This window comes from Xyrauchen texanus, chromosome 5 (assembly GCF_025860055.1).
Source record: "Xyrauchen texanus isolate HMW12.3.18 chromosome 5, RBS_HiC_50CHRs, whole genome shotgun sequence".
Lineage (NCBI taxonomy): Eukaryota > Metazoa > Chordata > Actinopteri > Cypriniformes > Catostomidae > Xyrauchen > Xyrauchen texanus.
This window is the reverse complement of record NC_068280.1, coordinates 1,682,317-1,695,857: the sequence shown is the minus strand read 5'-3', so window position 1 is coordinate 1,695,857 and position 13,541 is coordinate 1,682,317. Positions and strand designations below refer to the sequence as shown.

The following is a 13,541-nucleotide window of genomic DNA, read 5'->3' as shown; positions in this document are numbered from 1 at the left end:
CTGGTGCATGTTCATTAAGTGTTTATGATTCATTAATCAAGCATGAAAACATTGTTTAAACTCTTTACAATAAAGATCTGGAAAGTTATTTGTATTTTTACTAAATTATCTTTAAAACACAGTGTCCTGAAAAAGGGACGTTTCTTGTTTTGTTTTTGTATATATAGGCCTATATAATGTAGTTATTTTCTGTTATTTATAGTCATGCATTGTTCATTTGTATAGTTATTAATTGTAATTCATTGCATTTTTGGTTAATATATTGTTAAATATTTTGCATTTTGTGTAATTAATATATTCCAGTTTTAAGTGCATATATTCAAATTAGTTGAAGACTGTTTTGTGGTGTTATACTTTGGGTCTACCCGACTAGATCAAACAAAAGTAGGCTGTTAGTTCTGCCATAAACCAGCAGGTGGCAAATAGATTTAATGGGTGGTGCTGCTTTTACAAGGAAACAGGCAGCTTAATTTTCACTTTCATTCCTGCTTGTACTTTCCACAGAAAAACACAACAGACCACAGAACTGCGAGTAAGAATGGCATCGGCATATAAAGGTCAGTTAACATTACCTACAATAATCCTAGACTACAGCTCATTTCATAGAAGACTGAGAGGTATATATATTATGCTCTTGGTTTCTAGTATTTGAGTAAAGCACTGTATCTAATGGATGTGTTACAGCTTTATCTAAATATACATTTATCTTCCCTCCATTATAACATCTGTATATAACTATAGAATGATGTTTCAGTACATACAGAATTATGCTGCCAATATAATGGAAAGCTGTTAAACTTGAACAACTATTCATATTCATAAGACATACAGTGTCCGTGACAACGCCTGTCAGCTGCCCTCAATGAAACTAATAATAGTTCATGTTTACTAACTTGAAAGGTGAGAAACACCCATGTTGACCGCGGTGCACTAATTAAATAATGTTTTATCACTCATAATATAACATAATTGAATCAGTTCAGGACGGATACATTGGCACTATTGATGTTTTTGGTTTTGACAGGGGTATAAGGGAGTTGACTTTGTGCTTTTATGCAAACAAGCCACTGTGCCTCAACATAGTTTATTTTACATATATTTTCTTTAAGGGATTGGCTATTGCATGCTTTCCCCATAAAGAGCAGACAGTGACCAGGAGGCGTTAAGCTCCAAAAAATACAATAAATAAATCGCACCATAAAAGAATAATAAAAGTAGTCAATAGTACAATAGCTTTGAGTGAGAAAACGCATTGAAATGTATTATTAACTGTTAAGGGAATATACTGCAGCGAGTTTAATACAAGTTATGCTTAGCAGCCATATCACCCTTTACCTCAAGACTAGGGGCTGAGCCTGGTCGGTACCTAGATGGGAGACCTCTGGGGTTGTTTCTGGAAGGGGTATTAGGGAGTCCAGAGGGGGTGCTCACCCTGCGGTCTGTGTAGGTCCTAATGCCCCAGTATAGTGACGGGGACACTATACTGTAAAAAGGCACCATCCTTTGGATGAGATGTTAAACCAAGGTCCTGACTCTCTGTGGTCATAAAAAATACCAGGGCAATTCTTGTAAAGAGTAGGGGTCCTGGCTAAATTCCCCCATTGGCCCTTATCAATCATGGCCTCCTTATAATGCCCGTCCATGTATTGGCTTTATCACTCCACTCTCTCCTCTCCACCAATAGCAGGTGATCGTACTGGTGCACAATGGCGGCTGTCGCATCATCCAATTGGATGCTGTACACTGGTGGTGGTTGAGGAGAGTCGCCTGTTCACTGTGTAAAGTTCATTCAAAAGTAATCCATATCACTTCAGTGGTCCTCCCAGCCAAGAAGGTGGCGACATGCACAAAAACAAAAGAAGAAACTGTCAAAATCGGGCTTAAAATAATGTAGTGTAAACTCGGAATAAGTCTAGGCTACACAAACAAGGGGATTCGATACTCCCAATAGTGTATTATAGAGTACTTGACAGCCAAAATTAGACAATGAGAAACACTTCCAACAGAAAACTTTCAATACCCTTTATGTCAGTGTTTGTGTGAGGATGCAAAGTCCCAAATGTATGATGCACAAGTGAAAGTCTTACTGGAGCGTTCTCACCGGATTCTGGAGTATTCCTGAGAATAAACATCCAAATTAAAGTCCGATATGGCAAGTCATTTCTTCAGAGGTGAGCAATCCTTGAATAGTCCATATAACTCCACAATGAGGCAAGAATCCAACCCAAAAACCAAAGGTAGCAAAAAGGATTCTGTATCGGGTGGCTATAGCACAACAGTACCAGTAAAAGTGTGGAAGAACAACGCTGTAATGCTACATACAACATGTGGTCAGATAATGGTAGGTACACAAATTAAGGATAAAGCTTTCTTTCAAAATGTGAGTGGGCAAGTGGGTCTGACTAGAAAGCATAATTATGATTTTTAGAGTCGGAAGTTGGAATCATAGAATTAGTTATACGTGAATAAAGGCCAAAGTTAATAAAAAGGCGAATTATATCTTTCGTTTTCATTTCACAGAGCCTGATGGGTTGAGGATTACACTGCTGGGATGCTCTGGTGTTGGAAAGAGTGTGACAGGAAATGCAATACTGGGCAGAGAGGCGTTTAAAGAGAGCAACACACTAGTGAGTGAACTACAGAGTGGACAAGTAGAAGGCAGACACATCTCATTGATCGACACTCCAGGATTCAACAACACCGAACTGACTGATGAAGAGCTGCAGAATGAAATGACGAAGAGTCTTTCTCTCTCTCATCCTGGTCCTCACGGCTTCCTGCTCGTCATCAGATTGGACAGATTCACCGAGGATGTGAGGAACATTGTGCAAAACGTTCAGGAGAACTTTGGAGATGAAGCTTTGCTGTTTACCATGGTGCTGTTTATCGGACGTGAAAAAATGTCCAGAAGAAAGTTGAGTCAATTTCTCGAGAATAAAAAAACAAGAGAATTGCTGAACTATTTTAAAGGAGGATGTCAAGTGATAAACAGCAAACAGGAATGTGGTACTAATCAGATCATAAAGCTGTTGGAGACCATTGACGAAATGGTGAGGAACAACAGAGGAGGACATTACAACGGTGAGATCTTCCTGAAGACTCAGAGTAAACTCAGAGAGGAGAGGGAGAGAAAGGAACAAGAGGAGTTGAGGAAAAGGCACATGGAGATCAGGGAAAAACAAGAGGATGTGAAGGAAAAACGTGAGCAGTGTTCATTTTAATTGCATTTCTATTTTAGGAATCATTTTAACAAAAATTGTCCTTATAGTTATTCAATATATCATGTCATATTCATTCATTTGAGTCCATTTCTGCAGAATATGATGTTCAAGAGTTGAGGATTGTGCTCCTGGGATGCTCTGGTGTTGGAAAGAGTGCGACAGGAAATGCAATACTGGGAAGAGAGGCGTTTAAAGAGAGCAGCACACTAGAGAGTGAACTACAGAGTGGACAAGTAGAAGGCAGACACATCTCATTGATCGACACTCCAGGACTCAACAACACCGAACTGACTGATGAAGAGCTGCAGAATGAAATGATGATGAGTCTTTCTCTCTCTCATCCTGGTCCTCACGTCTTCCTGCTCGTCATCAGATTGGACAAATTCACCGAGGATGTGAGGAACATTGTGCAAAACGTTCATGAGAACTTTGGAGCACACGCTTCCAGGTTCACCGTGGTGTTGTTCAATCAAAGACAGGAGATGTCCAATAGAGAATGGATGGAATTTAGGCTGGATAGAAAAACCAGAGAACTTCTAAACTACTGTGAAGAAAAATATCATTTGTTCCTTCATAAAAGCAAGCGAGATAGGAACCAGATCTCAAGCCTGTTGAAGGACATAGATGAACTAGTGAGGAAGAACGAAAGAGAATATTACACTATAGAGATCTTCATGAAGATCAGAGAGGAGGAGAGAATGAGACGAAAATGCCAAGAAAGAGAAGAGAAGAACAGAGCAGAGGACTGGAGGCAAGAGGATGTGGGTGAAGATGGAGTCCAACAAACAAGAGATAGATTGGACCAAGACAGACTGGACCATCCAGAAGGAAGCTCTTACCACACTGAGGGACGTCAAAGAGAAAAAGAACTAGGATTTAAAAGCCCATTGGAGAATATGTATGAAGAGATGGAGAACAGAAGAGAACATTACAGTCAAAAGACTTCCATGAAGACCAGAGAACAGCAGGAAAATGCAATAAATCTAGAGAGGGACATAACATGTCAAGAAAAAGAAGAGAAGATGAACAGATTAGAGGACTGGAGGCAAGCGGATGTGGGTGAAGATGAAGTCCAACAAACAAGAGATAGATTGGACCAAGACACACTGGACCAACCAGAAGGAAGCTCTTACCACACTGAGGGACGCCAAAGAGAAAGAGAACTAGAAAGATTTGTTTTGGAGAGGGAGAAAAGAACGAAACAAGGTAAACATTATAGATGTTTGGTTTATACAACATGTTCAAATATTTTGACACTGGATTGTTGTCCTCAACAGAAGTGTTGGCGTTGGTTGGCGTTTGTAGGGTCATTATGAAATGGTCTTTAAATGCATATATAAACACAACCGTAAATGCGCTTTTACAAAGGGGAGAATTCCCTCACGTCCCATCTACAATGGGCGTGTCCATTGACGCAATGCAACAGCTTGAGACTGTCAACACTGGACCCGTCAACACAAACGTTCTGAACCATTTATTTGTGTTGTTTGCTGAAGGAACGGGACACAGGTTTACTGTTGCACTGCAATGGACGCTTCCAGTGTAGACAGCATCATCAACCTAGTTTCCATCCATTTTTCGTCCTGTTATCGACAAAGTGAAAATGCATAAAAACTATTTACGAAATTTTAAATGGTGTGCGTGATGTCATGCCTAAAAAACACTTTGTCGCATAAGTTCTGCCCTTAAGCCGTTTCAATGCAGAAATGTGTTTATCTGTGGTAAAATTGTGTACCTTTCGCCTCCCAGATGTCCCTAATTTCCCCCTCCCCAAAGTTTTGGTAAAATGGGGAGAGTATTGAGACAATTCGTTGAAATTAGCTAGCTTACTGTCTTTTTAATTTCACAAATAAATGCAATCAGAAGAGGAGGAATTGCAGAGGGAGCAGTTGCTCTTCTGATAGGACTGTAAGATTGGTACCTATCACAGCTTGCCACCGGTTCCGACTCAAAAGCGAATCGTCACAGACCTGCACCAAGTAGAGGAGAAACTTCCAGTCTTGGTATCAGGATCATCCATCGATGTGTATATGATGTGTGCACAGCTATTAAAGAAACATTGATGCGGTGTAACATCAGGACTTGCATATGATACATTCCTGATATTCAACAGGAATTCATGGTAAATGGTTTGCACTTATATAGCGCCTTTTTAACCTTAGCGGTATTGAAAGCGCTTTACACTGTGACACAATCACACATTCATACACCAATGATGTCAGAGCTGCTATATAAGGTGCTAGCCTGCCATTGGGAGCAACTTGGGGTTCAGTGTCTTGCCCAAGGACACTTCGGCATGTGGGGCGGGAATCGAACCGCCAACCTTGCAATTAGCGGCGACCCGCTCTACCACCTGAGCCACAGCCGCCCCACAATTTAGATCATCTAATCTGAAGCATCGCCATCACAGCAGCATTATGCCCCACATATATGTCCCGCAACTGTTAACGACCAACTTAACTTGATTCTCGCCTAAAACGTATTTTAGCATCATAATGCAATTTACATTTTCTGAAGAAGCAGCAAATGCGATCCGAGGTAAAGAGGGTTCGATTTAGTCTATTATTGTGAATGGTGTGGAAAAGTAACTAATAAATAAACGGATGGCTACCGCGATTAAATTAATCACAAACAGTGGCCGTTCATTTGTTCTCCGTGCACTTTGACAGGTGGAAGTGTCATGACGCAGATGTGTTTGCATCGGATCTGTGCAGGTATAGCGTTAAGACAAATCCATAACAGTGCGAGTAATGCTTCATGTACAATAATTCGTCTTTCAAGGACGTATACCTTGTGATCATGATTAACACAGGCTAACGATTGGGGTAAACTTTGTCATGTGACACTATATTTTTGCATTAATGCCAATTTTCCAAACCAGATACTCTAATATCTCGTTGGACAACCTTTAGCTTTGATTACGGCATGCATTCATTGTGGCAATGTTTCGACAACCTTATGCAACATCACAACATTTATGTTTGTCCAGAGTTGCATTAATGTTTGGTCGAGATCTTGTATTGATGACGGGAGAGTTGAACCACACTGTAAAGTCTTCTCCAGCACAGCCCAAAGACTTTCAATGGGGGTTAAGGTCGGGACTCTGTGGTCAAAATGGTTCCTCATGTTCCCTGAACCACTCTTTCACAATATGAGCACGATGAATCTTGGTATTGTCGTCCTGGAATATGCCCGTGCCATCAGGGAGGAACAAATCCACTGATGGGATATCCTGGTCATTCAGTACATCAGGCACTGTGCATGACATGTGCATCGCAACACGTGCTTACGTTCTTAGCCTGAGATTAAATCTGCACTCATCAGACCACATGACGTTTCTCCATCTCTCCACAGTCCTTTATGCTCCCTATCAAACTGAAGTAATTTTTTATGGTTAACCTCACTAACAAGTGGCTTCCTTGTGTCCACACAGCTGTTTAGTCCCAATCGTTGTGCATGTGGAACGGCTCTTACTTTCACTATTAAACATAGCCGACCACATTTCTTCTACGAGGCTTATGGTTCACCACTCTCCTTCCAGGTTTTAATAATGCGTTGGACAGTTCCCCCTGTCACTCACTCGACATTGTGTCGATGTAGTGACACTAGGGGTCACTCTTACTGTCGTAACCTCCATTCCCTGAAGGAGGGAAGGAGACATCGTGTCCCTCTTGCCACAACGCTGTACTAGGTGCTGAAATGGCCGGGACCTTGTCTTGGCTCCTCAGCACAAACCTGAATGAGAGCGGGCATTCCATCTCCTTTTATACCCGTATGTCCGGGGAGTGGCATGCAAATTCCACTCGCCAATTCCCATTGGCCTTTCAGCAAAGATTAAGGTGTTTCGGGGCTCTCAAGAGCGACCCCTAGTGTCACTACATCTTTACCCAATTCCATTGATTTCAGCAATCTCTGTAGTTGTTTTCTTTGCTTGATACAGGCCAATAATTTGCCCCTTCTGATAAACAGTAACATCTTTTCATGACCACGGGATCCGTCTTACGACATGATTGTTTCAGGGTTATCAGGGTTACAAGGATTGATGCCATCTGAAACATATCAATCACTAAAATAATGATCCAATCATAGACTCTTAAGGATGTGGTTATTTAAATCCAAAGGGCAAAATATTTTTGGCCAGGCGTTGTAGGTACTTCTGCTTTTTATGCAACGCGGCACAGTAAGAATGAATTGCGGCTAGTCAAAGCGTTGGTTATTTCGTTACTTCTGGTCTTGCTGACGAGTTATTGAGGATGCAGCTTATCTGTTTTTGCACCGAAATACCACACACCATCTCAACTGGTGCAACTTTTCATTGAATATACCCGAAATTTTGTGAAGGCCATGTGAAAGACTAAAACAACCTTAAAAGAAAATGTCCTAACACATGCAAAACTGTTGCATAATCAATGTTAAAATGAATGTTTCAATTTCTTATCTTCCTATTGCTGTCAGATCTGAGGATTGTGCTGCTGGGAAAGACAGGAACAGGAAAGAGTGCAACAGGAAACACCATCCTCGGCAGAGACTTATTTGAATCTGTTAATTCAGCTGAGTCGCTCACTAAATCCTGCGAAGCGATCAGTAAAGTGCAAGCTGACAGGACCATCTCAATCATCGATACTCCAGGGGTTTTTGATACATCAACGCCTGAAGAGCAGGTAAAGGCTGAAATAGTGAAGTGTGTCTGCATGTCTGCTCCTGGTCCTCACGCGTTCCTCTTGGTGGTCAGAGCGGATGTGAGATTCACCAATGAAGAGAAGAACACGGTGAAATGGATAATGGAGAACTTTGGAAAAGATGCTGTACACTACACCATCATTCTGTTCACTCATGCCGAACAACTGGGGGATAGAGATTTATCTGTGTTTCTAAGAGAAAGTGGAAACCTACAGGCACTGGTTAACAGCTGTGGCGGCAGATATCACTCATTCAACAATGCGGACAAAGATAATCAAGATCAGGTCACAGAACTGCTGACAAAAATTGACAAAATGTTAGAGAGGAATGCAGGAACGCACTACACCAATGATATGTATAAAGAAGCCCAGAAAATTCTGGAGCGCGAGAATATAAAACAGAAAACAACAAACCTTGGAAAAATGGCACTAGTAGCTTTAGGAGGAGCAGCGTTGGGAAGTGCAGTTGTAGCAAATGGAGGAGCAGCTGCAGTTGTAAGAGCAACAACTACCTTTTTACAATCAGAAGTAAGCAAATCAGTAATGACAATAATGACACAAGCAGTAAGGAGAAAGCTGGAAGAGATGATGAAATAGCAATATTCAATATATATGATTTTTCCATCTGCTCATTATAATGTTAATCTAATGCTAATCTAATACACTGCTGCGGTTCTGCACTAATGTCAGTGACTGTTGTCTATCAACTTCTCTGGAACGGTTATGTTAAAAATATACCGAGAAGAAAGTCTGAAGTAAGTTTGGAGTAGAAGATATAGAAATAAACCTTGTGTAAATTGTTAGCTTTATGCTAAGCTAACATGCTATTTCTAGCCATTTTACATGCACATGTCAAGAAAATTCATGTTAGATCATAATTTATTTTTTCTAGTAAGATCTTTGATATTAGGTCAAAAATCATATTCTTGATAATAATTTTTGTATTAATTTCCTGTAAAATATCTAAACATCCTTACATTTTAAAGCATGTATTCTGTAATGTGTAGTGGATTACGTTTCAAAAGTAACCCTCCCAACCCTGATTGTCACACAAAAACTTCCATGCAACATTCTGGGAATGTTAGTTTATGGTTATAAAAAATAACCCACAAGAGGATGTTCTGTATAAGTCATTTTAGGTTCCATCCATCCATCTTCAACCGCTTATCCGAAGTCGGGTCGCGGGGGCAGCAGCTCCAGCAGGGGGCCCCAAACTTCCCTATCCCGAGCCACATTAACCAGCTCTGGCTGGGGGACCTTTCTGTGGATCTTTCTGGGTCTTCTCCGAGGCCTCCTCCCAGCTCATTTTAGGTTGTCACACAAAAGGGATTAATGGAAAGGAGGAGGCGAGAACCAGCTTGACAACATAAATAATAGTTTAATGAAGGACTGAACCAAAAAGACACAGACACAAACACACAGGTGTCGGACAGCTCCCCATAACTCTCTCTCTGTCGCACTGCCATCTCCAGTCGGCATGATATGCTGTCACATGATTGTATGATTAGATAATCGCTCTAATAGGTAGGTGTACAGGTGTACCTAATGAAGTGCTCAGTGAGTGTATAATCTAATATAAGACATTTATACCACCGTTTACCAAACCTGATGTTTCACTAAGACTTATAAGCAGGACTTGAGGACTTTTTCAAAGGCATTTGAAGTCCTTGATTATGGCCAGGGCTGTACTGGGAAGAGAAATCGGCCTGGGATTTTACATAGCAACTGGCCTTTTCCGTTTCGCATAACGCGTGGCTCATTTCATCTTATCGCAGCCTGTTTCATGGCCGACCCACTGGCCCACTAGGCTCTCCTGATGGCCAGTCCTCCCCTGATCGGGCCCAAAATGCATCAGCCCACCTGGAATATGCCTGGTATGCCAGATTACCAGTCGAGTCCTGATCACAGCTGATCAGTATATGTGTTTCATTGAAATTAAAAACACTCCACAGCAAAGTCAAGTTCCTTATCAGTTGCACATATAATACATTTAAATTAAATGAATCTATTAACTGACAAATACAATTGGAAACCAAGCAGTGAAGTGTGATGTGCCCCCTTTTCATTCATCAGTGATACTGTAATGGTGAGTTTGGTACGTACCACTTTCTGTTTAGAAGAGTTCAAATAGAGAATGATCTTTCGCTGCTGTCTGATATAATTGGGTTCTCCTATTTTTAACAGTTTTGGCCTAGAGGTCAAGAGTTATATTCTTATCTCAGAAGTGTGTAACAAGCAGCTGGAACATAGTTTGCAAGACCTTACAGTAAGTTTCAAAGATAACTAATAGGGTGTCTGGAGGATCTCTGGGAGGTTCTGCTAGTGGGCCAGCTGAGGAACCCCAAATTGTGCCTTAAGGATCTTTTGATTTTTACAGTGATAAAACCTCATGTAAAACAGAACCTGTGGAAAATTGTTTGGATTGATTGTCATAATAGTAATAATAATAAAAACTGTTTAAAGGTGCATTATGTAAGATTCAGAAACACTTGTTACTAGTGGCACCTGTGGCTGTTAAGTGAACTGCAGCTGCTACATAATGCTCGTGATTGCGCACACACTCCATAAGGACACGAGCATCGACCAAAACAATGATGTACCCTACCCTTTCATTTGTCTTATACTTGTTTGATTATTAGTTTATTTGTTTCACCTGCCTTCTTTGTTACCCTGGACTGTTTTATCCCCCACCCCCTACCTGGACCCTCCTCTTAGGCCACAAGACCCCAAGCCCTTCCTCAAGCCACCCCCCTGGCTGCCAAACCCCACCCCCTACCTGGACCCTCCTCTTAGGCCACGAGAGGAAGACATATACCAGGACAAGGGAGAGGAGTGGGACAATGTGGCATTCCACCATTCCTGTGCAGTCACAGCATGGTTTGATGCCCATCCTAGGATGATGTCCGTTTCCTTGCTCCTTACTCCCCTTTTCCTCAACCCCATTGAGGAGTTTTTCTCATCATGGAGATGGAAGGTTTTTGACCATCATCCACAGGACCAAATGTCCCTCCTGGATGCAATGGATGCTGCATGCCAAGACATCACAGCTGAACACTGCCAGGGGTGGATAAGTCATGCCAAAAGATTCTTCCCACGATGCCTTGCCAGAGAAGATATCAGGTGTGATGTGTATGAGAACATGTGGCCAAATGCAGAAGACCGGGCAGATTAGACTCTTTCTTTTCTTCTTTTTTCACATAATAAATGGCAGCTATATTGCATATTTTTGTTATCTTGCAGTAATGTCCTTTTGCAAATAAAGTCTTTACTGCAGCAATTCTGTCTCTGTCTTCGTTTTTTCATGAGCCGTAAATTCTATAAAGCACTCTGAGATGGGTCTTTTTTTATTGAATTTCTGCAGCAAAAGACCTAAACCCAACAAAACAAATGTAGAGACGCTTCAAAAGAAACTGCAGAGCAAAACACAATCTCTGATCAATCCAATATACTGTCTGCTGTATAAGACCTGACACATATAATAATGCAGTTTCTGTAATTCCATCTGATGTTTTTATGACATTGTGATTGACTTAATCTTCCTGTTGGACGAGAACATGTTAGTGTTTTGAAAAATGATTTGATTTTGAAACATGTTTGCAGTGTTTTGGGAGACATTGTGTATTGTTGCTAGTGTATTATTATATATTGAACATTAGTGTTGGAGTTTAGTTTACAATGTGTGATTTTGAGCATGAAATTAAAGGGGTCATGACATGAGAAACCAAATTTGCCTTGATCTTTTGGTATATAAGAGGTCTTTGTATCATTAAAACGTCCTGCAAGTTTAATATTTTAAGACGTCCTCCCCATTCTAAACGAATCATTTATTTAATCAAGCTCAAAATACAGCTCGTTCTGGATTCATGGTTAGAAGTGACGTGTCGGTTAGAAGTGACGTACCAGCGTTTGCATATGACCGCCTCCAGCACAAGATAACTACGCTTTAAGCGCAAAGACAACTACGCTCATTTCAGTATCGCCGTGCGCCTCACAAGTGTTCAGTCGATGGACAGCGAGCTCTGACAGAGACTACTTGTGCACAGGAAAATTACGATGCCACACAGATGTGCTGTTCCTGGCTGTGGTCAAACAAAACCTCTGAATAAGCTGCCGAAAGATCCAGACGTCAGGGAAAAATGGATGCAGTTTATTTTTTGCGGACGTCCCAGTCACGGCAGTGTTAACTTAAGCGTTTGTTCTGTACATTTTAAGGATGACTGTTTTGAGAACAAATCTCAATATGATGCTGGCTTTGCCAGAAAACTGTTGCTCAAAGATAAGTCCGTGCCGACTATTCTGGGAACAACGACGACGCAAACTGTAAGTAATCTATTTTAAACTTTAAACTACTTTTTAAAGCGCAATTTCATTCATTATGAATAATCACAGTGTTTTTACTTAGTTTACTTGCATATTGTTCTGGCTGGGAGCGTCAATAATTGATACATAGGCACTGACGTTAGCCAATCATAACAGTGGGCGTTAACACTGAAGTCTTAAATGGAAAACGCCCCCAAAACAGACTGTTTGAATCAGAGGATGAGAAACAGGGTGGGAAAAGGTCATAAATCACTAGATTTTAAAAGTTTTTCTTAAAAAAAAATATATTAATACTATAATTGCACCTAAGGGAACATAATAATACAATAAAAAAACCATGTCATGACCCCTTTAAATGTTTTGCCAATTGTGTGTTGTAGGTGTGTTGGTGCGTTAAGAGTTTAGGACATTTGTTAAAAGTATTGAAAAAATTGTCATAGCGATTGTAAAAAAACTGTAAGCATCAAACATAAGGGTAAAAAATGAACCGTGTGATTGAGAAGATTTTCAGTAGATTTACACACTATGAGCAGGACCATTGGCTTACCTACACATTTTCACACTAAACACAAAAATATAGAGGAGATTTGTAACTGGAAAGAGCGCCACCTATATGTTGATTGTGTTACTTCTCTTGTACAGATTTAGAGTAAATCCTTAGCTGTGTGAGTGTGTGATTTTATGTGTAAGTGTGTGTGATTGTGTGTGAGTGTGTATTTGTGTGTGTGTGATTGTGTATGTGTGAGTGTGTGATTGTGTATGTGATGTGTGTGTGAGTGTGTGTGATTTTGTGTGTGTGTATGTAAAACTTTTGTGGCAGGGCTGTGGCTCAGGTGTCTAATAATCACAGGGTTGGTGGTTTGATTCCCGGCCCTCATGACTCCACATGCCGAAGTGTCCTTGGGCAAGACACTGAACCCCAAGTTGCTCCCAATGGAAGGCTAGCGCCTTACATGGCAGCACTGTCACCATTGGTGTGTGAATGAGAAGCAAAACCAAAAAATAACCATTGGAGAATGTTCTATTAGTTCGTCACACAAAAACCTCCCTGCAATGTTCTGGGAAGGTTAGTTTATGGTTATTAAAATATATAACTTATTTCACAAAGTTGTGCTGATCAAATTCAGGGTTACAGGATTGGTTTATGTTTGAGAAAATCAGCTAAATCCAATCGAGTTTTGATCGGGTAAAGTGATATTTATTTAATGAATTAACCCCAGTGCAAAAGTCTTACCCCTCTGTTCCCAATCTTGAGAAACAAGACACCCCTTTACTTTTTCTATTGATCTCTTTATTTCATTATGTTTCATTGTTTAACAGT

The 13,541-nt window shown here is 40.7% G+C and overlaps 1 protein-coding gene across 1 annotated transcript; it reads left to right on the top strand.

Moving 5' to 3' along the window:
• Positions 1–471: 471 nt before the first annotated feature.
• LOC127643800 (GTPase IMAP family member 8-like) lies at positions 472–11,255 on the top strand. Its single transcript, XM_052126693.1, has 4 exons — positions 472–557; positions 2,521–3,201; positions 3,318–4,427; positions 7,677–11,255. The coding sequence occupies exons 1-4, from the start codon at positions 539–541 to the stop codon at positions 8,495–8,497; spliced, it is 2,631 nt and encodes an 876-aa protein (XP_051982653.1). The 5' UTR covers positions 472–538; the 3' UTR covers positions 8,498–11,255.
• The last annotated feature ends 2,286 nt before the right edge of the window (positions 11,256–13,541 follow it).